General features: G+C 45.4%; 1 protein-coding gene across 2 annotated transcripts in view; it reads right to left on the reverse strand.

The window, feature by feature from the left end:
* Nucleotides 1-26027, reverse strand: part of SERTAD4 (SERTA domain containing 4) — a 108000-nt gene that overhangs the window by 13130 nt on the left and 68843 nt on the right. For both annotated transcript variants that reach the window (XM_082249769.1, XM_082249770.1), the window contains exon 3: nucleotides 12773-12885. In XM_082249769.1, the coding sequence (XP_082105895.1) occupies nucleotides 12773-12885 (113 nt within the window). The remainder of the gene's footprint in view (nucleotides 1-12772; nucleotides 12886-26027) is intronic.

The following is a 26027-nucleotide window of genomic DNA, read 5'->3' on the forward strand; positions in this document are numbered from 1 at the left end:
TGGACTACTAGTGAGTAGATGTTGGTGCTCCGTTCAGATTTGTGAGTTTCTCTCTGCCATGGCAGATGGTATTTGTAGTCTTACATATACAGATCTCTGTGAATCTGTAAATGGATGATGCAACTGTGCTACCCTGAATTCAAAAGTCAACAGGATGCTCCAGAGAGAAACACCATGCGATCCTGGTAAGTGTATGCGGGGGCAGTTTGAGGGGGGGGGGGGTAGTTGGTAAATGCGACCATGTTTCATGTTACACCTTGGAAGTAACATTAAAATAGTCCCAAAGGTTTACTATGCCCGTTAAACAGGTCAACAATAGCAGCCCCCATATCTGTATCCATGCAAGTCCCCTTTAAACATACATGCAGGCGTGTTCTTCATATAAAAGTGCTTTTGCTGTAGAATAAACCAAACAGGCTATAAAAAGTCATTGTACTTCCAGAGAGCAGCAGACAAAGACTTCTGGAAATTATCAGGGAAGAACTTGGGCTCTGAGGACTTTATGAGGGTGGAGGATTGCCAAAAATGACACATACCATGCCACAGAATGAGATGGAAACATTTCTACTGAGACAGTGCTGGTGGGACAAGCTCTGAAACATTTCCGCCACACCAATATTGAGGTCATAGAAAAAGAAAAAGGCCTTGGTAATTTGATTCTTCGATGCGTTTTATTATTTTCTTTTTCTGTTAACATTCCCAAAACAGGAGTCTGCTGTTCATCGCTAAACAGCCGTAATAGGGAGAAGAGAGGCTCGCTGTGTTGTGGTCATGGACATGCACAAGCAACTGGAACGCCACTTAATGGAAAAAAAAACGAAGGGTTATAATGGCCACTGCCTGCCTACTACACTTTGCTTTGTGTATTGTCCTCTGTTCTATAGGTGTCCCCTACACTCAGAGCCTGCTTTACCATGAGGTGTGATAATCCCTTTTCTGTAGCTGCAGAAAGTTCTCCAGCAAATTGTAACATACCTGAACCATGCCTGGACTCTAAGGTGGCCTAATCATCATCAACTGAGACACAATCAAAGAGACACTGTCTGTGAAAATTGTCTTTAAAAAGGGCCCCGGGCCAATACGTCAAAGCCAGCAACTGTAAAGCAGGATGCAAGATTGGCCCCTGGGACACCAGATCCTCCCTGAGAGGTAGTCTCCGAGGTGTGTTAGTGATCAGCTGTACCAAGTCAGTGTACCAAGACCGGCAAGGCCAATCCGGGGCCACTAGAATGACCATAATTCCTTCTGCCTCGATCCTGCGCATGAATCTCAGCAGAAGCTTGAGACGATACTGGCCCCAGGGGTCCACCAGAGCGTCTGTGGCGTCCGCTGGCGGATCCCGTGACCATGCCACAAACCTGTGCACCTTTTTGTTGAGCCTGAGACACCAACAAATCCACCTCGGGGGTGCCCCACCATGAAACACAGCTGATGCAACACCTCCGGATAAAGGGACCACTCCCCTTGGTCCAATGCCTGTCGACTGAGATAATCCGCCTGCCAATTTTCCACCCCTGGAATGTGTACGGCGGAGAGGGCCAGAACAAAATGTTCTGCCCACCGAAGAATGCCGGCTACCTCCAGAACTGCGAATACACTCCTTGTTCCACCCTGGTGATTGACAAAAGCTACGGCCGTGGCATTGTCCGATTGGAATCGCACCCAACACCCCTGAAAGTGATCCGTCTAGTGATTCAGGCACAGTCTGATTGCTCGGAGTTCCAGGACATTGATCGGGGGTCTGGACTCCTCAGTGTTTAAACTCCCTGAGCGGAGTTCCGACTCAGGACACCTCCCCACCCGGACAGACTGGCATCCGTTGTGACCAGTGTCCAATACAGAGGGAAAAAATATTTGCCTTGGCGAAGAGGTGGAAAGCGAAACCACCAGATCAGAGACCCTTTTGTTTTTGGCTCAGCCAGATTTAAATGTCCAGAGACTTCAGACACTTGTCCCATTTGGCCACGATCTCCCTTTGCAGGGACCTCGTATGGAACTGTGCAAACGGGACCGCCTCGAAGGTAGAAACTATCAGGCCCAGCACCCTCATGCAAGTTCGGAGGGACAACCACCTGCTGGCTAGGAAAAGATGAATCTCTGCATGCAACTTCTGGAGTTTGTCCAGAGGAAGGAACACTCTGTCTATAGCCAAGTCCAGAGTCAGACCCAGATAGTCCAGTTTCATGGAAGGAACCAGAGAAGACTTCTGAAAATTCAGAAGCCAGCTGAAATCCCTCAGAGTCTGTATAGTAATGTCCACGTTGTCCATCAGAGCAGTAGGAGACTCTGCTTGCAAGAGAAAGTCGTCCAGGTAGCGCAGCACTGCGATTACTTACTGATGTAACGCAGAGGCAGAGGAAGCACTGGTGACAGACACATATTGGAATGTGTGAGCGTCCTTGATGTCGATAGAGGCAAGGAAATCTCCCTGATACAAAGATGCCACCACCATGCAAACAGACTACATTCTGAACTTCTGTACCCTCACAAAGCAGTTCGGGGCCTTGAGATCCAAAATTGGACGCACCTTACCTTCTTTCTTCAGGACCATGAACAGATTTGAATAAAACCCCTGAAAATTTTCCCGAGTCGGAACCGGAACACAATTACCCCTTGAAGTAACTGCCCCAAAGAGGGCTTGCAATCAGTCCAGGGACAGACGCACATTGGAAGGAAAGAACCTCTCTGGAGGGTGAGAACGAAACTCAATCTTGTAGCCGGACCATATCACTTTGTGGACCTACTTGTCTCGCACCATGGAGGTCCACAGGTCCAGAAACCAACAAAGACATACTCCCACCCCAGGCACGGGTGAGGGCGCACCTTCATGCAGAAGGAGCCTTGTCTGCGTGCCTGGAGAAACCCGCTTTGAACTTGCCAGACCAAGTTCGCTTGGATCCTCCTGAAGAGGCCTTGAAAGGCTTTCGACCCTTGTCAGCCAACCCTGAGGGACACAAAAACTTCCTCTGAGCCGAAAAGGACGGGCCTCGTCTGTGACGAGGTTCCTTACCCTTACTAGCCTGCGGAAGAAAGGTGCTTTCCCCCCTCTGAGACTGATGATGAGCTGAATGATGTCATGATGTCATCCAGCAAAAGCTCCAAACAGGTGATCTCCTTGAAAAGGAAGATCAGTTAGAGCTTTTTTTAGAAGTCTGATCCACAGACCGTCATTTGAGCCACAAAATATGCCTAAGGACCACTGCCGAAACAGACAGTCTAGAAATCAGGGGAGCCGCATCCAAAGAGGTATCACAGATAAACTGCAGCCCCTGGACCAACTGGTCCGCCAGCCCTGCAAAGGCAGGGGGGAGCTGCTCATCCTCCAGGTCACGGCGTAAAAGATTAGCTCACAGAGTTCGTGACGCCAGGGCAAAGGTGAAGAATGCCGGCCACAGTGAACATAATTTTTGTTAGCCGGATCCTTGAAATCTTCTACCGGAATCATGGTTGCCCTAATCAACCTGGAAACCGGGGGATCCACCACCGGTGGAATAGTCCACTTCTTAAGGAGGGACTCTTCAAATGGGTACCTCATTGCGAAACGCTTAGAGACCACAAAGACATTTTGGACGTTCCCACTCTTTTGCAACAAATCTGACAAAATAGGAAGAAAACTAAAACACCTTCGCCGCTCTAGACGGCTTGTGAGTGCCAAAGGGAACCGGTGCTTCCATCGCAGCTTCCGCTGCATTCCCCAATTTAAAAGTCTCACGCACAGACACAATCAGTGCGTCCACCAGCGCCTTTTCGTGCATAGCTACTGGAGTGGCGGTATCATCCTCACTATCTGAGAACTCAGGGCGCGTGATCACAGACCCCTCAGGGCGGGCTCTATCCGCAGTGGCCAGATCAGATTCCGAACCTGAGGAAACAGATGAAGCAGGGTAAGGCGGGGAGTGCTTTTTACTACCCAGACACCCAAAAAACACCTCCACCCAGGACACAAAGGACTCCAGGACCGCCATCAGTGCATCAATGAATGGTTGGGATCCAGAGGGCCCCACAGGCTCTGAGAGGGGGGGGGGTCAGGTGGGGAAATGTGCATGTGCTACAAGAACTCCATGAGGAATAAGGGTACACCATTAAAGTGCAAAAAAGCACCGCTAAGGAAAACCCCCACCGCGCTGGCCACACCACCTGGTCACCAGTCACAGAGCAACCCCCCCCCCGATCTTGCAGCAGAGAGAAGAAGAGGACCCCACCAGACTCAACACCCCACCAGGCAGTTACCGGCAGCACCAGGATCAAAGCACTTCAAGTGCGGCGTCCAGGAAGGAAAGAGGCACAGGAGTCATTACCAGGGGATAAGGAGGGGCTCCCACAGCTAAAATGGATGCCCACAAGGCTCCACAGTAATGGCTGAAATTCAATTCATTGCTGGACTAATGCAAAATGGCTACACACACATGGCCGTCAGCCTATGCAGAAAATAGGCTACAACAAAATGGTGGCTCCAGGAGGCTCCCAAGGACCCAGGAGGGATCCCTGGGCCCAGGCAAGACACAGAGTAAGAAGGGGAGGCTGTGGCAGGAGCCCCCCCCCACAGCCGATCGCCTGGTCGCTGGTGGCGCACCCCCCCCCCTGCCACCATCGCCAGTACAGCACCCTGCCCCAGCCCCAGGAGGTAGCCAGACCACCATACAACCCCAGTATAGGTAGAGAGGGGATGGGGGAGGCAGAGAAGGGGGATAGAAGACCCACAGGACCATCAGACTCAAGGGGGGCCTACCAGGAAGGAGAAAAACCCTGGGGTCCGACTGTCCCAGAGAGGGGCCCGCGTCCACCCCAAAACCCTCCAGGGGGAGAGGGGGGATAGCTACTCACCATACCATTAACCAGGCGGGCACCGCTCCAGACAGAAACTCCTCGCCATTGAAATAGGGGCACTGTCGCCCAGGATGAATGCTGCGACGCAGGCCGAGACCTGGTCATATGCGGCCCCACAGGACACCAAACCACCCCCCCCCCCCCCCACTGGTGGGGCTATGTAATCAAGCAACTGATCGGCAAACTGCATAGCTAATGTCTGCATCTCCAAGATAGCATGCACATCCAAAGGGAACTGGGAACTTCTTTCATAGGCAGCAAAATGATTAATGGCAGAGAAATATAATAGTTGTGAGAGGTGGGCAACACAAAACAGGTCAGGAGGAAAGATGATTGATGATGATTGAAGTCATTCATACAGGAAATGTAGGCAGGCTCAAAATAGCTACTGTAGCCTAAAATGGTTATATTGTGGTGAAGCAAGCTTGAGTGCTATCAGTTTCACCAAAGGAAAGGACTTGCTACAAGTGTGGGGTAAAAAAAAAGTAAGGCTGGAGTCTAGCTTTAAAGTAAACTGGTATGCACCAGTATGCATTAAACAGGCCAGAGCACTACCTATGGGGGTGGGGGGCTGCAAATACCTTGGACACCCTAGGTTCCCCAAATGTTGATACATTCTAACATGCAAATGTAAACTCCTACCAGTGTTTGCCAGACGCCCCCTATCTGCCACACCTGATTGGCCTATCAGTAAAATGGGCAGCCTTACTAGCCAACAAAAAAGTGCAGAAGGGGTCAGAGCAGCTTTCAGCACTATCGGGAAATGCTCAAACCAGTTGGCAAGCACATCAAATGCAGGTCAGAAGAATCCTATTTATGTCAATAGTGTAGTGTTGATGACTGTTTTGAGGCTGTCTGACCTGCTTTGCCTTTCCTAAATATGCTAAAGCACTATAAAGTGAAAAACCAAATTTTGATCATTATGAAGCGCGACTTCTCACACTACCAAAGGTCCCCTTTAAAAGATCTTCTACTGCAACTCAGACAGTTTTGAAATTGAACTCAGAGGATTTTTAAAAGCAATTAAAAATGTTTTACTGATGTGATTTATTTTAACAAGGAAAATCCTTGTGTAGAAATCTATGCAGTAATTTATTTTCCTTTTCCATTCCATGTGCCCACACACGAGAGATGGGTGGATCAGAGTGACTGATGCTTCTATTTTGTGGCAGCGGCCATGATTGTTAGGGCTGCCAATATGCGCTAATCATTTCCAGGGATTCTAAACTCCTAGTGGAGTCCAGATATGTGTGGTCAATCCATGGCAAGTAAGATGATACAGATGTATTAGTGCAGCCTTAAAGTGAAACGGTCTTGCAAATTTAAATGCCTAGTTCAAACTATCAATTAAAGTGAACCTGTCACCAGCCTAAAACAGCTGCTGCTGCCATCATGAGCAATGTTTTGTGCATTGGATGGGTGTTGTTCTGTTTCCATTTTCTTTCATTTTATAAGGGGAGTTTCTTATTAAAGGAAACCTGTCTTGAGAGTAACATGGAGACTGCCGTTTATGAAAATGGCAGTTGCCTGCCTAGCATGCTGACCATACTTTTTTAATGCTCGAATTCACTGACCCAGAACAAGACTGCGGGTAAGGAAGTCCTACTTTGCTATGGCTTCCCTGACCTGCATAGTTGTTCTGTTTCAGTGACTCACAAAGTAAAGGTGCCGTAGGGATAAAAAAGAACAAGCATCTTCAGAAGGAGATCAGCCCAATGACATAGTTCTCTTTGGGGAAGCCCAATGACACATTTTTCTTTGGAGCAGTCCAGTGAGGTATCTCTCTTTGGGACAGCCCAATTACATATTTCTCTTTGGGCGGCTCAATGACATATTACTCATTAGGACGGCCCAATGGTATATTTCTCATTAAGACAGCCCAATCACATATGACTCTTTGGGGCAGTGCAATGATGTATTTTGCTTTGGTGCAGCCCAATGACGTATTTCTCTTTGGAGCAGTCCAGTGAGATATCTCTTTTTGGGGCAGCCCAATGATATACCTCCTTTTGGGGTGGCCCAATGACATATTTCTCATTAGGACGGCCCAATGACATATTTTCTATTTGGGGCAGTGCAATGGCATATTTCTCTTTGGGGCAGCCCAATGATATATTTCTCTTTGAGGCAGCCCAATGACGTATTTCTCTTTGGAGCAGTCCAGTGAGATATCTCTTTTTGGGGCAGCCCAATGATATACCTCCTTTTGGGGTGGCCCAATGACATATTTCTCATTAGGACGGCCCAATGACATATTTTCTATTTGGGGCAGTGCAATGGCATATTTCTCTTTGGGGCAGCCCAATGATATATTTCTCTTTGAGGCAGCCCAATGACGTATTTTTCTTTTGGACAGCTCAATGATGTATTTCTCTTTTGGGCAGCCCAATTGTGTATTTCTCTTTGGGGAAGCCCAATGGCATATTTCTCATTGGGGCAGCTCAATGGTGTATTTCTCTTTGGGGCAGCCCAATTGCGTGTTTCTTACTGGGGCAATCTAATGATGTATTTCTCTTTGGGGCAGCCCAAGGGCGTATTTCTGTTTGGGGCAGTCCAGTTATGTATTTTCTTTTCGGGCACCCAATAACGTATTTCTCTTTGGGACAGCCTAATGACATATTTCTCTTTGGGGAAGCCCAATAATGTATCTCTGCTTTTGGGAAGCCCAATGACGTATCTCTGCTTTGGGGCAACCCAATTACCTATCTCTGCTTTGGGGCAGCCCAATGACATATTTCTGTTTTTGGGGCAGCCTGAAAAATGTATTTCTCAGTAGGGTAGTCCAATTAAATATTTCTATTTGGGACAGCCAATGACGTACTGTATATCTCTTTGGAGCAGCCCAATGGCAAATTTCTCTTTGGGACAGCCTAATGATGTATTTTTCTTAGCACAGGTTTCCTATAAGTAAAATGCCTGTCTGCTGGCAACTGTTGCTAAAATAAATGTCTAAAATAAAAGGATCCCTGCAAAGAAGACCCTGAATATTCACCTCTCCCACTGCTGGTATTGATGATCTCTGATATAGTGAAGAGCAACTGTCAGCAGAAGAATTTGCCGAATCCAACTCCTGGTCCCCTCTGCATGCAATGGCTTAATCTGCCTATGCTGAAGGAACAACAGCAAATTCCTCAAAGTGTCAGATTTTGCAGATTTTTTAGTAGGTGTACCTCTCCACTACAGCAGAAACTGGCAACGTGGGCAACGGGAGAGTTAGGAATGAAAAGTGCTTAATTTTCCTGCAGATTGATAATCAGGATTGCCCGTACATTGTAATTAGAACAAATATTTTTGGAACAGGCAAGTACAGTAAATGCTGATGCTCCAAGTTAAACCTCTGTGACCCAACCCCTACATTCCAACATGCTGTGTGGGTGCCTCAGTTACCAAAATATATTGCTGAAGGATGTTGGAAATGAGGGTCTAAATCAAAGCCAAAGTAGAGGCTTGTATGCTGAGTGCTGCAAGGTCAGCGAATTAGCCTAAAATCCTCATCTCAATATGCCGGCATTTATCACCTGTGCCAGGCGCAACATAGTTTATACATTTTTAGAAATAATTCCCATTGGATAGTAAAGATTTGTAACTCACTTTGCCTTTCCTGAACAAAAAGTTTTGGATTTCAGGTAAATTATCTGTTTACGACCGCGTCCACCCGCACCTGGTATTTCAGTTCTCAGTGGGCACTACTGAGATATATCACCTGCTCCTTCTATCTCTGTGGGATTCCAATACTTGAATTTCTCTGCCATAGCCGATGCCTTTGTCTGCTTTCTCAAGGTTATAACAAAAGTGTCATGCTCGACTGGGCTCCCCAATTATTTGTTCACGCTACATTAGGCAGAATCCATTGGGAGATCCTGAGACCATCACTTGGCTTTATAATGGCCCTGGCAGAGGGAGAAACTTTGAATTCTGATAGGATATCTAACCGCGGGGCCCCTGAGAGATACAAGACGGCAGCAAGTGATTCACATTGCTGACAACCACGCAAAACTGAAAGAACAAATTTGGGTTGTAATAGCTGTTAAATATTCAATTTATAAATTAGATAATATATTTTATTAATAATTATCCTCATTTATGAATGTGGCTGACAGGATTATCTATTCTATCATCTCCAGCAAAATCTTTTTTTTTTTTCTTTTTGTGATCAGAGTGGTGGAAGGGCTACAGCAGTGTTGTATCTTAGCCTAGGCCGACAAGGCCCAGGTCTAGGGCGGCACTCTGCTGGGGGGGCAGCAAAAAAGCTGCCCCCCCTCCACCTGAGACTTTATTGCCCACTGGTTGCTAGAGCCGCCTCTCTCACCCCCCCCCTCTCTCTCACCCTCCCTCCTCTCTCTCTCTCTCACTCACCCCCCCTCTCTCTCTCTCACCCCCCTCTCTCTCTCTCACCCCCTCTCTCTCTCACCCCCCCTCTCTCTCTCCCTCCCTCACCCAACTCCCTCTCTCTCTCACCCCTTGTAGTCCTTCAATGTTGGAGGGAGTCACATCCGTTAAAGAGAAAGGAGTGGGGCAAATTTACTTTGGAGGGGGGGGGGGCGCCCAATTTTAGTCTTGCCTAGGGCAGAACTAAAACAAAATACACCACTGGGCTACAGAGCATCTGTGAAGCTTTCATTTCTTTCTGTGGCTACTGTCCCCATTGGAAGATTTCCCCTTTATTACCTTCTGGGGACAACCCAAAATTTGGGATTTTCTTATACTTTCACTTTAAATTCTAATGATAAACAGGACTAATAGGATAAATCCCTCTAACGAGGGCACAGACAGCAATAAAAACTGGCAGGTGTTCAAATCCATCTCCACTCTATGTAAAAACTAAAGAAAATGTTTTACCTTTAATTATACTGAAAATAATGAGCTTTTATTGGCATTATAATTCTCCATTTTTGTCTGCATAGAGTTTCAAACACACCGGAAGATACCGCCAACCAATGGCCAACTGGGCCATAAAGAAATGTGAAATCTGTGCATGATGTGGAATTCAGGTGGTTTGGGGAAGATCTCAGCATGCGATTTGGACATGATAATAAAAAAATGTCTCTTTTAGGCGGCCCATACGTGATTTTAGATCCATCCTTCCTGCACAGTATTGATTTTAATTAGCTAGCAGAACTGCAACTACAATAAACGTGTGTGCGCACATTGCATGGTCTTTGTTGCTCTCATTTATGGTCAGAAGGTCTACACTTTGCATTGGCTATAAGCACTGCACAATTTGTACTGTTTGCTCCGGAAATAACAAAAATGATTGAAACCAAAAAAATTTGCTCCTTGCCCTCATTCTTGGTGAAGAATCTGCTACAATGAAATATGGTCAGTGTATATTATCCTATCAATATTATTATAAATCTCTCCATTTTTAAGGCTTGAATGCTATCAGCAAAATGTGATCGCCCTCAAATGTTACTGCTATGTGCTCAACCTCCTGGTCACCTCTCTGGGGTGCAATCTCCATATAAAACCTCTTGTGTTAGGGTTCTTTACCTTTTTTACAATGACAGACCCCAATGGATTGTCCAGTAAGCCCCATTATCATAATCACCAGTCTTAATAGGTACCTGTATGCAGTGGTGTATTTAGGTTTTGTGCTTCCCTAGGCCTGACTAAATTTGTGCACCCCCTAATTTAAATATGACCCACCCCTTTCTGTAAAGGCCACACCCCTTCTTGTTTATGACCCACCCTGTCATCTGTAAACCACAGACCATAACCACAGTCTATCAGTGCCCATCAGCATAGCTTCATCAGTTCCCATAAGTTCAACCTCATCAGTGCAGCCTTATCAGTGCCGCCTCTTTACTGCCCATCAGTTCAGCATATCAGTGTGGCCTCATCAGTGGTCACCAGTGCAGCCTCATCAGTGGCCACCAGTGCAGCCTTATCAGTGCCCATTAGTACAGCCTTATGTCACGGGATTAGTAAGAACACTCTTTTAAGATATTTGGACTTGTGTTTGCTGCCACTGATTGTAATTATAGGATTATTTCACTTATTTGTATAACAAATAGGAAGTCTATAGTCATTTTACAAATAATGAAATATTTTTTTTTGCTGCCCCCCCTGCAAAGTGCCGCCCTAGGCCTGGGCCTTGTTGGCCTAGGCCAGGATACAGCACTGCCTGTATGTAAAGGATGTAAATGTCTTGGTTTTACTTTATACATGGATAATTTGGAACACACCAGCTTAAAGTCGAACTTTAGTCAAAAAATGAAGTCCTGCTACATAACTTCAGGCTGGCCCCTCTTGCAGGTATAGCAAAACAAATAAGTGCCTATATGTGTTTAAAATCCAGTAATACACTGACTCACCCTGCTCTGCATATGCTCGGTTGCTTTCCATTTTTAGGCACTGCTGAATTTGTAGAGGCTGAAATAGCTGAAGGCCTTAAAGCAGAATTAAACCCTCCTATCCTTTACAGCCAATGAAGCTGCTTCTGTTTGATCTGCAACTGCCATGGTTCTGCACATGTGATCAGTTATGACACCAGCCATTTGATGGTTTGAGAGTTTGGTTGAGGACACAAGCAAATGTGACAGTTAGTAATCCTAGCATTTCAGGAATGTAACTGTTTTTTGAAACCATTAAATCGACTAGTTTACTTACGCTTTATGATTTACTGCTGTTCAGGGGCTTTGAACTTTAGAAAAATAGAAGCCTCCAGCAAGAAGAAACAGGAGCAATGCTGGAGGCAATATGCAGCACACACCAATTTTGGTAGCATAATTATTAATGTGGAATGTATGTTCCTTGCTAAAGAACATTATTTTTTGTCAAGTTATTATAGGTAAAGTTACGCTTTAAAGAAAACGATAAGAATTTTATCATTATTATTTATATAAAAACAGCAATCCCAAATACAAAAGTTAGCTACAATGAGTGAGATTTTTAGTGGCGGTTCACACATATGCGATGCGGGAACCCTGCGAAGCCACTATGGCCATAAAATCTTTTTTTTTTTTTTTTATTGTTTTGCCGAATCCTGATAACATGTCTATTGCTATTCTTCCTGCATTCTGACACCCAGGCTACAGATATCCTGCACAGCAGCGGTAGCATCATATGCAGCTTCACTGTCCCCTGCCCAATCACACAAGTCTTTTAATTCTGTAAACCTATTTACAAAATCCAAAGCTTCCTGTGCAGGGAGAGGTGAAAGGAGGTGTGGGCAGAGCGGCTGCAGTGTAGGCGAGCCGTATCTCTTCTGTGAGCCCAGACTATAGCAGAAGCTGTACTACTGGCACTCACTGAACCAGGAGGCGACATACACCTTGTATGCCAGGGCTGTCTTTAACACAGGGCAAAAGGGGCAGCTGCCCCAGGCCCAGTCATTGTTGTGGGGCCCAAAGCAGCAGCCCCTTAAGCCCGCACTGTCTTTAAATAGTTGATATGCGAATTCGGGAGGGCCCAAGAAAATGTTCGCCCAGGGTCCAATTAATATTAAAGACAGCCCTGTTGTATGCCAGCGGTTATTAAATGCTTTTTTTCCCCCATTTTTAAAAATTCAAGGTTATATAATGCGTAGAATTCTATTTATCTATTTTTTAATTATACATAGATACAGCCCATACCCCTATCACCTGGCACCCATCTGCCTAGATAATAACCCCAGCCCTAGAAGCCAATACCATCAACATCATGGTGTCACTGGCCCCCTAGTGGATGCTCCATAGGAATATATAGGTAATGCATTACAGAGAGGGGACTCAGGTCCCACAAACGGGCGAGAGGGAGGAAGAGATCTCCTCCCCAGAGCCACAAACATCTGCAAAGGTCAAGCAGCTAAAAAAAACAAAAAAACAAATAAAACAAAAAAAAACTGAAAAAAAAAAACATGCGTTATTCCACCTACAATTAAAAAACGGTTGGAAAAAACACAGGAGAGAAAACAATCACAATTGTATGATGTAACAAATGAAAGTAAAGACAAAATGGAACATACTTTATGACTACAGCTGCTGAGCCGCAGATGATAATCCTCTTCTACATATTTCCTTTTAAAGTGTGTATTCCTGGATGCAGTTTTTGGATGTGAAACTCCCCTGTAATGTGACTCTGTGGTAATAAATCAGATATGAAAGATGATGACACATAGTTCGCCCGAGGTTCTCCAAACAACATAACTTTGTTTCCTAAGACACACATACACAGAACACATCAAGCCACACAGCGATGCCCTACATCCCCAAACATTCCCAATATAACATGGTGCTGGAAGACGAGTGTGCAGCTCAGTACAACTTCAGAACAATGAAATATTGCAAATATTAAAAGGAAAACTAGAATGCTATAGGGTCAGTTGTATTTTAGTACAGCAATACATTTTTCAACAGATACCTAAGGATTTTCTAAAGAGAAGCAGTCTACTTTCAGACTTGCTGTCTCTGACTGAAACCTCAGACTGAATGGTAAGTAGGAAGTCATTGCTCTGATTTGTGTATACAATTCCGTTTGAGCTACTAAGCTCAGTAAACATCTGAAAGGCGTTTCAGGATCACTAGTGAAATTAAGCCTAGAGCATCAACTGTTGGCTTTTAAGCGGGAGTATTTTTACATAGAAAAAAAAAATATATATATAATATAAATAAGTTGCGCTAAAGAATGATCAAAGCATATAGAATGAAATATATCAAACAGTAAAAAATATAGAAATTAAATTGAAGTAATAGTCCAAAAGAAAAGTCCGTGAATCAATCCAAAAAATTGAAAACGTGATTTGGGGTAACCGTGTAGATGAAACGCTTACCAGAAACAGGTAAAATTCGTGCCAAATGATAACAACGTTTCCAGATGTTCACAGGGGCTCGGACATATATACTGTATTGTATATATTTATATATATATATATATATATACTATATTACCAAAACTATTTGGACACCTGCCTTTACACGAACATTAACTTTAATGGCATCCCAGTCTTAGACCATAGGATTCAATATTGAGTTGGCCCACCCTTTGCAGCTATAAAAGCTTCAACTCTTCTGGGAAGGCTGTCCACAAGGTTTAGGAGTGTGTCTATGGGAATGTTTGACCATTCTTCAAGAAGCGTATTTGTGAGTTCAGGCACTGATGTTAGAGAGAAGGCCTGGCTCGCAGTCTCTTTTCTAATTCATCCCAAAGGTGTTCTATCGGGCTGAGGTCAGCAAGCCAGTCAAGTTCCTTCACCCCAAACTTGCTTTGTGCACTAGCCCAAATAATTTGGTGGATGGGGGATTATGGTGTGTTGTTTTTTTTTAGGGACCGGGCTTGGCCCCTTAGTTCCAGTAAAGGGAACTCTAAGAGTCGGTTCACACTAGCGCGACTTGTCAGGCGACTTGTCAGCCTGACAAGTCGCGCTCCCTCGCGGTCCATTGACCGCTACAGGACCCGTTCTAATCGGAGCGAAACAAGTCGCTCCGACTTAGAAAAAGGGTCCTGTACTACTTTTGGGCGACCTCGGAGCGACTTGCATAGACTTCTATTATGTGAAGTCCCTGCAAGTCGCTCCGAAGTCGTGGTGCATTGTAATGCACAAGTCGCCCCCGAAGTAGTACAGAGTCGTGTCGCCCCAGTGTGAACTGACTCTTAAGGTGTCAGCATACCAAGACATTTTGGACAATTTCATGCTCCCAACTTTGTGGGAACAGTTTGCAGATGGCCCCTTCCTGTTCTAACATGACTGCACACCAGTGCACAAAGCAAGGTCCAAAAAGACATGGATGAGCGAATTGAACCAGATAAACTTGTCTGACCTCAACCCGATAGAACACCTTTGGGATTAATTAGAGTGCAGACTGTGAGCCAGGCCTTCTCTCTAACATCAGTGCCTGACCTCACAAATGCGCTTCTGGAAGAATGGTCAAACATTCCCATAGGCACACTCCTAAACCTTGTGGACAGCCTTCCCAGAAGGGTTGAAGCTGTTATAGTTGCAAAGGTCAGGCCAACTCAATTTTGAACCCTTTGGACTAAGACTGGGATGCCATTAAAGTTAATGTGAGTGTAAAGGCAGGTGTCCCAATACTTTTGGTAACATTTGGTAATATATATATATATATGTATAATTAAAATATGTACAAAACCACCATATATGTTTTTCAAGTGAACATGTACTGAATTAAACTACAAAGGGCAGCATTCAATTGAAGGCACCATAAGGTATCTCGGCATACCTCAGCTGGTTGCAGGACAGAGAAATGTCACCTAATAAGAATGTCCTCAAACAAGCTAGAACAGGGGCAGGCTACCCATTATAGTGCCAAGGGGCTTGGTTGCTAAGATGATAGCAATGTCTTGAAAATACAGAAAAATGGAGCATTTCATCAAACTGACTGATAAATCTATAGTAGAGAATAGTATGGAGGATGTTGACCTTTCATTCATTCACCTGTTGTCCATTAATAAAGCACTTTTCATTGATGGAAGCTGTAGTGTGGCTTCTTTGAATGGAGGAGAGGGATGAAAAGGGTGGGTATAGTTGGCACTCTTGATGAAAACTTGTCACAGATACAGCACTTGTATTACTCCTGCAGCACCAGAAGATTACGGCTGAGGGGTATAGGACAGGAGCAGTACTGTCCCTTGTGCTGATTTTTAAAATAAAATTTGTACTTAAACTTAAAGAGGAGCTCCAGCCACCTATAAAAAAATAAAAGTCAGCAGCTACAAAAAGTGTTAAAAAACAGCCATTCACCAGTCCTACGATCCAGCGGTGAGCTTACCCCAGCCATCTTTACCCAACCTCCTCCCTTGGCAGTGCCGGCATCTTCACTATGGGCAACCGGCTGTGACAGCTTCACAGCTGGGTGCCCGAGTCATGCGGCCCATCCTGATTTGGTGGATGCAGTCTTCTAGGACCTGTCACTGTCCCAGAAGACTGCAAGAGGGAGGGAGGGAGGAGAACTTGAATTGGGAGGAGGTACCTGTTAAAATCGTGTACCTGCTCCCCGCCCCTCAAAAGTGCCAATTGTGAAAAAGGAGTGCAGGAGGAGTTAAAGTGGGACTTCCCCTTTTGGGTGGAGTTTCACTTTAAGCTTTAAAACGGGAACATCTAACTGCAGAAAACAAGTGATTTGGGAGGCATACAAGTTGTGTTTACTTCCCAGATGATTTCTTTGGCATTGTGGCAGTGTAAATGAGGCCGAAGGCTACTATGTTCTGTAAGTGACATAGCTGCTGCCCGATTTCACTGCAAAAAAGAACAGTGTTGTCACCCTACTATAGTTAATGGGAAAAAAACTGATCTACTGGCAGGATCAACAAGTCATAATTCTAAAAACTGCTGTGTTAGGCTACTTTCACACTTGTGTGACATGTCCTGCCACTTGGGACTACAAATTTGCATGACAAGTCATACCCCATGATTTCCAATGAGTTCATATCTGTGTGACTTCAAGTTTCAGCGACTTCTAAATAGTCCCTGCACTGCTTTGGTCCGACTTTGATGTGACTTGAGGCCCATAGACCTCAAGATTACACAGGGATTGCTTCAAATCCAGTCAGCATTGCGTCAAAGTCGCAGCAGAATATCGCGGCAAAGTCTCACAAATTTAAGGTCGCACAAGTGTGAAAGGGAAAAAACAATAGGTGCAGCGCTCAAATATCAGTTCATATAAAGTCCGCAAGCAGGGGTGAGATAAGAGATCAGTAATCAGCCAATCCCAACAGAGATGTCAATCCAGGGGCCACCACCAACAATCACCCAGGTGTCAAAGCCTCTTACCGAAACTGACCGACCCCCATTACAAAGGTCAGTCTAACGCACATATTAAATCTCCTAGAGAGTCCATACACAGTCCCCACCAGTGGCGAGCGGAGCGTTGGGGGTGCAGGGGCGCCGCCCCCCCCTATCCATGTGTCCGGCCCCCTAATCTGCATGCGGGCGCCGGACGCATGGAGCTCAATGGTTTTTTTTTTTTTTTTAGTCACCTGATTAGAGCCAGAGGCTCTAATAGGCTTCAGCAAAGGGTGGGCCCGGGACGCAGAGCAGTGTGCCCCGAGCCCACCCAATGTGTGACAATAGCGAATGAAAATTGTCACACGGATCCTCCTCCTGGGCAATTAGGAAGCGGGTCCGAGACCCACCTTCTGATTGGCCGAAAGGCAAGCCCCATGCCATTGGCCGAGGAGGAGGCAGGAGGACTCGAGGAGACGCCGGGGGACTGAGGAGAAGCCGCTGCAGGTAAGTGCAATGGTCTCGGCGGGGGGGGTTCACGATGATCTCTGCATTGAAGGGGGCACACTGATCTCTCTGCATTGAAGGGGGCACACTGATCTCTCTGCATTGAAGGGGGCACACTGATCTCTCTGCATTGAAGGGGGCACACTGATCTCTGCATTGAAGGGGGCACTCTGATCTCTCTGCATTGAAGGGGGCACACTGATCTCTCTGCATTGAAGGTGGCACACTAATCTCTCTGCATTGAAGGTGGCACACTAATCTCTCTGCATTGAAGGTGGCACACTAATCTCTCTGCATTGAATGGGGACACACTGATCTCTCTGCATTAAATGGGGGCACACTTGCCGCAAAGCAATGCCTATTACATTTTTCTGTTTGCGCCCTCCCAAAAAATTTGAGCACCAGCCGCCACTGGTCCCCACAGTGATCCTTGGTTCCCAGCCCGATATTAGACAGTACCAGACCTGAGTCCCGGCTACTTACAGGCTGGAATGGGCTACAAGCCCAATGCCAAGCAGCTTGGTGAGAAAGTGACAACAGTTGGGATTATTTGCAAATGGAAAAAACACAAAATAACTGTCAATCTCCCTCGGTCTGGGGCTCTATGCAAGTTCTCACATCATGGAGTTTCAATGATCATGAGAACAGTGAGGAAAATCAGCCCAGAACTACATGGGAGAATCTTGTCAATAATGTCATGGCAGCTGGGACCAAAGTCATCAAGAAAACAATTAGTACCACACTACACCATCAAGGACTTTAATCCTGCATCGCCCGCAAAGTCCCCCTGCTCAAGAAAGCCAATGTACAGGCTCGTTTCAAGTTTGCCAATGAACATATGAATGATTCAGAGGAGAACTGGATGAAAGTGTTGTGGTCAGATGAGACCAAAATCAAGCTCTTTGGCATCAACTCAACTCGCAGTGTTTGGAGGAGGAGGAATGCTGCCTATGACCCCAAGAACACCATCCCCACCATCAGACATGGAGGTGGAAACATTATGCTTTGGGGGTGTTTTTCTCCTAAGGAGACAGAACAAGTTCAGCGCATCAAAGGGACCATGGACGGGGCCTCGTACCGTAAAATTTTGGGTGAGAATTTAAAAATGGGTTGTGGATGGGTATTCCAGCATGGCAATGACCCAAAACACACGGTCAAGGCAACAAAGGGGTGGCTCAAGAAGAAGCACATTAAGGGCCTGGAGTGGCCTAGCCAGTCTCCAGACGTTAATCCCATAGAAAATAAGTAGAGGGAGCTGAAAGGTTTGAGTTTCCAAACATCAGCCTCGAAACCTTAATGACTTGGAGAGGATCTGACAAGAGGAGTGGAACAAAATCCCTCCTGAGATGTGTGCAAACCTGGTGGCCAACTACAAGAAACGTCTGACCTCTGTGATTGCCAACAAGAGTTTTGCCACCAAGTACTAAGTCACGTTTTGCGAAGGGGTCAAATACTTATTTCACTCATTAAAATTCAAATCAATTCATAACTTTTTATGAAATGCAATTTTCTGGATTTTTTTTGTTGTTATTCTGTCTCTCACTGTTAAATAAACCTACTAAAATCATAGACTGATCATTTCTTTGTCAATGGGCAAACATACAAAATCAGCAGAGGATCAAATACTTTTTCCCCTCACTGTACCTGTAGTAGTGTGCCCCTTTATCCAGATGCAGGTGCAAGTCCCTTTAACTCAATTCCCCACAATCCTCTGGGCTCCCAGCATCCCCTGAGTTCCAGGACATGCCCAGGGAGTGAAATGCCAGCTCCGCCCAGCTTCCTGTGCTCAGAGAGATCCTGCCTGATGGGACAGCAGTGACTGGGCAAGTGAGCTGTCCCCAGGTGCTGGGTCCTCATTCAATCAGTCTGGTGTGTGGGCCACCAGCAGTGAGCACAAGAGCACGCAGCATCTATCCAAGCCCCAGTTACAGGAGAGGACTCTGTTACAGTCCATGTGGAGAAGTTGTCCAAGCCGTGGGTTGGTCGTATCTATGGCCCCCAGAGCCTTCTGACCGAAGTCAGCATCAGCAGTGCCAGTGTGAAGTCTGTGCCAGCAGGAAATCCCCTCAGCTCACAGTCTGCTGAATGAGCAAGTAATCTCTTGGAACACGTGAGAATCTTCAGCTCTTTATCCTATCAGTAAACTGAACTCAGAGCACTCTGCTGCCATCTAGTGGCCATTATAGAACTGCAATAGAATTGTTTTCATACTGTATGTGTTATACCTGTTTCGCCCTTCCTCATATTGCTGTTTTGTACTGCAAACCCCTGTCCACATGATCTCCTGTGTAATCTACGTTCTACATTGTTAAGTAAAGTAGAAATTGCACATCACCACTGGTCTGATCATTTGGCTGATACCGTTACATAACATACCTACTTACAATGATCCAACCTGGACAAATGTGACTATGTAAAAACTGCTATACCTAAACTTCAGCTTTAAGGCCCCAAAGATGGTTTAAATTTTGTCCGATTCCTGCTGAATTGGCCAGTTGAGTACTGTCCATCTGCTCCCGATCATAACCAGACACCATGGGCTGTCTATGACAGCTCAGTCATCATGTTAGGAGTGTGCTCTCATTACAGACACCTTGGCTGCCATGGGCGTATATGTGCAGTGTGTGGGCATTAAAGTAACCACCACCTAACTCAACAAGAGATCGAAAATCGAATAAGCCGGGTGGAACATTGGCTGAACACTGACTGCAACCCTCCAGATCCCAGGAAGCCATCGGCATCCCAATGCATTCTGAGATTTGTTATCTATGTGAACCTATTACCATTGTGATATGTGGATGACACATGCACCTCCTATGCTGCAATGATACATGAAGCTGGAATTACATTACAGTGATCAGACAATTTATAATGACAGTGATGTCACTTTACCTACAACCTATTATTGTTGTCTGTGCTGCACACTGGCTGCCATGTGTGTCTGGCAGGCGGTGGAGTCATCATTGTGTTTATCAGGCACCCACCTTAAATTTACTTATTATCAGATGTGTAACTATGGAAATGAGATTAGCAGGCTCACAAGCTTTGTCTGCCTGTCACTGTTCCTGCCAACATGCCATAAAATGCACAGAAAAAAAGTATCTATCTATCTATCTATCTATCTATCTATCTATCTATCTATCTATCTATCTATCTATCTATCTATCTATCTATCTATCTATCTATCTATCTATCTATCTATCTATCTATCTATCTGCAACGTGATTGGATAACCTTCTTAGATTTACCAGCTATGTTGTGCAACAGCGCATCTGATATACAGTACAGTATCGCACAAAAGTGAGAACACCCCTCACATTTTTGTAAATATTTTATTATATCTTCATATCTTCATGTGACAACACAGAAGAAATGTAAAGTAGTGAGTGTACAGCTTGTATAACAGTGTATTGTTGCTGTCCCCTCAAAGTAACTCAACACACAGCCATTAATCTCTAAACTGCTGGCAACAAAAGTGAGTACACCCCTAAGTGAAAATATCCAAATTGGGCCCAAAGTGTCAATATTTTCTGTGTGAGTGGCCACCATTATTTACCAGCACTGCCTTAACCCTCTTGGGCATGGAGGTCACCAGAGCTTCACAGGTTGCCACTGGATTCATCTTCCACTCCCCAATGACGACATCACAGAGCTGGTGGATGTTAGAGACATAGCTCCTCCACCTTCCATTTGAGGATGCCCCACAGACGCTCAATAGGTTTTAGGTCAGGAGACATGCTTGGCCAGTCCATCACCTTTACCCTCAGCTTCTTTAGCAAAGCAGTGGTCGTCTTGGAGGTGTGTTTGGAGTCATTATCATATTGGAATACAGTAATCCCCCGCTACATCGCGGTTCAGTTTTTGCGGTCCCGGTAATTCGCGTTTTTTTTTGTAATGTTATTTTACTATATAAATCATTACAAATGAAAGATTTTTGTGTTTTTCATAGCTCTTGCTCTGTCTCTAAGTATCTTTTATGTGTTTAAATGAGTTTCTATTGTTTTAAAAGTGTGTTTAAAGACCTTAAAATGCTTCTACACGTACAGTGACAGTAAAAAAATCATGCCTACAATGCATTTTAATAGGGTTTTTCTATTTCGCGGAATTTCACTTTTCGCGGCTGGGTCCGGAACGTAACCCCCGCAATGGAGGGGGGTTTACTGTACTGCCCTGCGGCCCAGTCTCTGAAGGGAGGGGTTCGTGCTCTGCTTCAGTATGTCACAGTACATGTTGCCATTCATGGTTCCCTCAATGAACTTTAGCTCCCCAGTGCCGGCAGCACTCATGCAGCCCCCAGACCATGACACTCCCACCACCATGCTTGACTGTAGGCAAGACACACTTGTCTTTGTACTCCTCACCTGGTTGCCACCACACACGCTTGACAGCATCTGAACCAAATAAGTTTATCTTGGTCTTATCAGACCACAGGACAAGGTTCCAGTAATCCATGTCCTTAGTCTGCTTGTCTTCAGCAAACTGTTTGAGGGCTTTCTTGTGCATCATCTTTAGAAGAGGTTTTCTTCTGTGACGACAGCCATGCAGACCAATTTGATGCAGTGTGCGGCGTATGGTCTGAGCACTGACAGGCTGACCCCCCCACCACTTCAACCTCTGCAGCAATGCTGGCAGCACTCATACGTCTATTTCCCAAAGGCAACCGCTTTATATGACGCTGAGCATGTGCACTCACTCACGGACAGACGGTCCGTTCTCATCTGATCTCCCCATAGCGGAGAGCGGGGATCTGACAGCTCCATCTCTGCACACAGTGCGGAGACGGAGCTGTCATCTGCCTGCTCAGCAGGAATCAGCAGATCGATCCCCCGCTGAGCAGAACGGACTCCGTCAGGCGCACTGCCTGTGTGAAAGGAGCCATAGAATCCTCTGTACCTTTCTCTGCAGCCTCAGCTGCACTGGACACTGAATGAATAGGAAATGTTCTGTGCTGAGTGGCTTCCTGTTCATTCACAAACTGAAGCACAGCAAACACAGTTTACTATAATTCTGTTATCAATGAACAGAGGAGAGGACATTCAGGACAATTCTGCCCATTCCAGGACGGTTGGGAGGAATGCATTTACATCGTGAAGCCTGACTATTCCCAGAATGTTGCTAGAATTGATCGCCTTCACTATCACAGGAGTGAGTTCTTAAACGCTGAGCTGAAAGCTACTGCACCAGGAGAGAGAGAAAGAGCATGTGAGGGGTTGTGAATCAGAGAAAGAGCTCACTCCTGTGATGGACGAGGTGAGCAGTAATGACTAGGCCTCACCTAACAACGTCCTAGCAATATCCTGGGAATATTCCAGTCAGGCTTCAGAAGGTAGGTAAATGGCTTACACCTACAGTAAGGGCATTATTAGTCGGAGCTGCATCGTTTGTTTTTATCTACTGACGCCCCTTATCTGCATTGGCAGTTTTTTAGTAAAGGCGAATTAGCCCTTCAACGCTGCGCTGAGTTATTTCCTCTGGAGACAGAGCCATCCTGGCAGAATCCAGGCATTGTATCCAGGCACAGCTTCCCTGACTTAGTGCCTTTATTAAAGATCAGTCATGCGGTCCCGTGAGGTGAATTCCCTGCAGCATTCTGGAAAGCTGATCCGTCTCCTCAGACATCCACAGAGCCCGACATGCAGAAGGTAATGATTAATGCAGATTAATGCACACAAAGCCTTGCTGAAGAATGGCATTAAAGGAGTTTTCTATTCCGGTCAAACATATCATTTTATAACTGACTCCGAGGACAAAGCTTTCCAGGGCACTGGTTCTAATTTATATTCCAGCATTCGTCCCTGGATACCCCTCCAATCAAAGCAATGGAGCTGTTAGTATCCTTATCCTCAGACCTGCAGCCAGGAGCTGGTTCCTTAATTCCAGCGCTGTCCACTGTAACCCCGCCCACATTTAGGGCTTATGCATGCAAGGGTTGTGTTTATGCTTTGCATGCAATGGATCTCAATAGGACTGGCTGTGTCCAAAGAAATACGACGCAAACCAGACCACACCATAAGGTTCGCACTGACCCGACACAGTCGTACGACTTTGGATTCGACTTTGCCCTGTGACTTTATGTCTGACTTCCATGCAACTTCAATGAATGGGATTCGACTTTTATATGACCATACCAGGCCATGCATACCATGCAATGGATCTCAATAGGACTAGCTGCGTCCAAAGAAAAACCAGATGAAATGCTGCCTCCACACTACACCATAAGGTTCACAATGATCCGACACAAAAGTCGTGTGACTTCGGATTCGAATTTGCCCTGCGACTTCATGTCCAAGTTCCATGCAACTTCAATTAATGGGATCTGACTTTGATCCGACCATACCAGGCTCCCAGATCCCGCCCGCTCCCCATGTGAATGAGTATGGGGTACATTATACCCCTACTTATTCACCCCTACAAAAAATCAATGTAGTGTAAATAAAAACAATACAGTTTTTGTCAAGTCCTTTATTAAAAGTGAAGAATTTCCCCCTGTCGTAGCTCCAACGTGTCTTCTTTCTCCGGTTGCCCCACAATGTGTTCTTCCTCTGGTCTTCTCCCTCCAGTGATGTGTTCTTCCTCCGGTCTTATCCCTCTGGTGCGGTCTTCTCTTCCGATGCTGTCTTCTCCGCCTCTGCTATCTTCTCCGCTGCTGACCCAGTCCTCCTCCGACGCTGGCTCCCTCCTTTATGTCATCTCAGATGTCTGCCAGTTCTTATATAGCCATGGGGCGTGGCCATCCGGTAAGGTCGCCATGAGACTCTGAGATGTCACAAGGGGCGGAGTCTCATGGCAACATCAGTGGATGGCCATGCCCAATAGCTATGTAAGAACTGGTAGACATCGGAGATGATACAAAGACAGGAGGCAGCATCAGAGGAGGACTGGGAGGCAGCGGGGAAGATAGAAGTGGAGAAAACAGCACCAGAAGAGAAGACAGCCCTGGGGGGAGAAGACTGGAGGAAGAACACATCACTGGAGGGAGAAGACCATAGGAAGAACAAATCAATGGGGGAACCTAAGAAAGAAGACACGTTGGAGCTACAACATTCTTCACTTTTAGTAAGGGTTTTGACAAAAACTGTCTCTTGTTTTTAATTACACAACACAATATTAGGGGTGAATGGGTAAGGGTACAATGTAGCCCATACTCATTTACATGGGGGGAAAGAATCTGTTGGGTCCCCTCATTAAAGGGGGCTTCCAGATTCCAATAAGCCCCCTGCCCGCAGACCCCACAACCACCACCTACCTCTTGTCCCTATCAACATGGAGACAAGGAGCTTTGAGGTGGGGGGCGCAGAGGCCCCTACCCCAAAGCACCCACCCTTCCCATGTTGAAGGCATGTAGCCTCGTATGTTTCAGGAGGGGGTACTCGCTCGTCCTCCCCCTTTCCTGACCTGCTGGGCTGCATGCTCAGATAGGGGTCTGGTATGGATTTTGGGGGGGACTCCACACCGTTTTTTGATAATTATTTTTCGCGTGGGGTTTCCCTTCAAAATCCCTACCAGACCGAAGGGTGGGAATCCCACACTTTTTTTTTTTTTATTCAATTTTGACGTGGGGTTCCCCATTAAGATCCTCAGAGCACATGTCGCACGCAACAAGTCGAATCAGTTAAGATGATGATGATCCCGACTTCCATTCAAATCAATGGGCAAAAATCATGCCCAGGTTAAGCTAAAGTAGTGCAGAAGCATTTTCAAAGTCGAATCAGCACAAGCTAGACCAGTTATGACGGCTCCCATAGGGAACCAATCATTTTGACATGTCATGCGACTTGTGCTCTGAAGTCGGAGCACATGTCGGATCAGTGTGAACCGGCCCTAAAAGTAAATGGGAATTTGCAGACATACTGTTAATGGATTTCCAAAGACAAAACGTCTTTTATTGTTTTTGGATGGAGTAGGGAATGAGTTCATTTCTTGTCATGAACTTCTTCAATGTCGGCAGTCACCATCACCCCTCTGAAAAGTATTTCAAGGGGATGGGATGACCTCACATGATTGACTATATTTTTTTGTGATCCTAAGGAGGATTTTGTATTGTTATACTACGCCGCAAGCTAGTGCCAAGCGGCTGTCACAGTCTCAATATGGCACAGTCTCATTGACTTCAATGAGCCAGTCTGACGAATGTCACTACTTACTAAAGCTGCATGATTAATCGTTAAAAAACTCGATTCAAACTCCCTCACGATCTTAATCCAGCATTTCCATGATTCATGTAACAAGTGCAGAGCAGTTCTCTGCTCACAGCTGTAAAAAAAAAAAAAAAAAAAAAACAGCCGAAAAAGTTTATCACATTGCTCAGTGCTGAGAGATAAAAAGAAACATTGTATTATTTGGTTCTTTTAGAGATCAAAGGGATAAACTTCGGTCTTCAAATTAGGTCAGTGTAACCACTTAAAGCGTTTTTCTGACACTTGTTGCTTACAAGTTAAATCAGTATTTTTTACTAGAAAACTACTTAGAACTCCCAAACATTATATATATATATTTTTTTAGCAGAGACCCTAAAGAATAAAATGGCGGTCATTGCAATATTTTATGTCACACTGTATGTGCACAGCGGCCTTTCAAAAGCAATTGTTTTTGGAAAAAATACACTTTAATGAATTAAAAAAAAAAAATAAAGAGTAAAGTTAGCCCAATTTTTTTTGTATAATGTGGAAGATCATGTTACGCCGAGAATCGCGAGAGAATTGTGATCTTTACCCTAAGCAAAAAAATTGTGATTCTCATTTTATCCAGAATCATGCAGCCCTACTACTTGCCAAAAGTTAACATGCCAAATTAAATTTGCTGTGCCTTGAAGTGAGGCACCTTGGCCAGGGAATGGAAATGGACGGTGTTATTTCGTAGGTGGGAGGTCAGGGGGTGGTAAAAACGCAGATCAACCACCTGTTTTACTGCCCATGTGAATGCTAAAATGTCCCCTCTTAAGCTCATCACACACATTGCAATCCGACCGTACAATATCTTGTAGATCTCACAACAACTATGTAATGTGAGGGTCCTCCTGACTTGATACAAATTG

This window comes from Pelophylax lessonae (genome assembly GCF_965119305.1).
Source record: "Pelophylax lessonae genome assembly, chromosome: 3".
Lineage (NCBI taxonomy): Eukaryota > Metazoa > Chordata > Amphibia > Anura > Ranidae > Pelophylax > Pelophylax lessonae.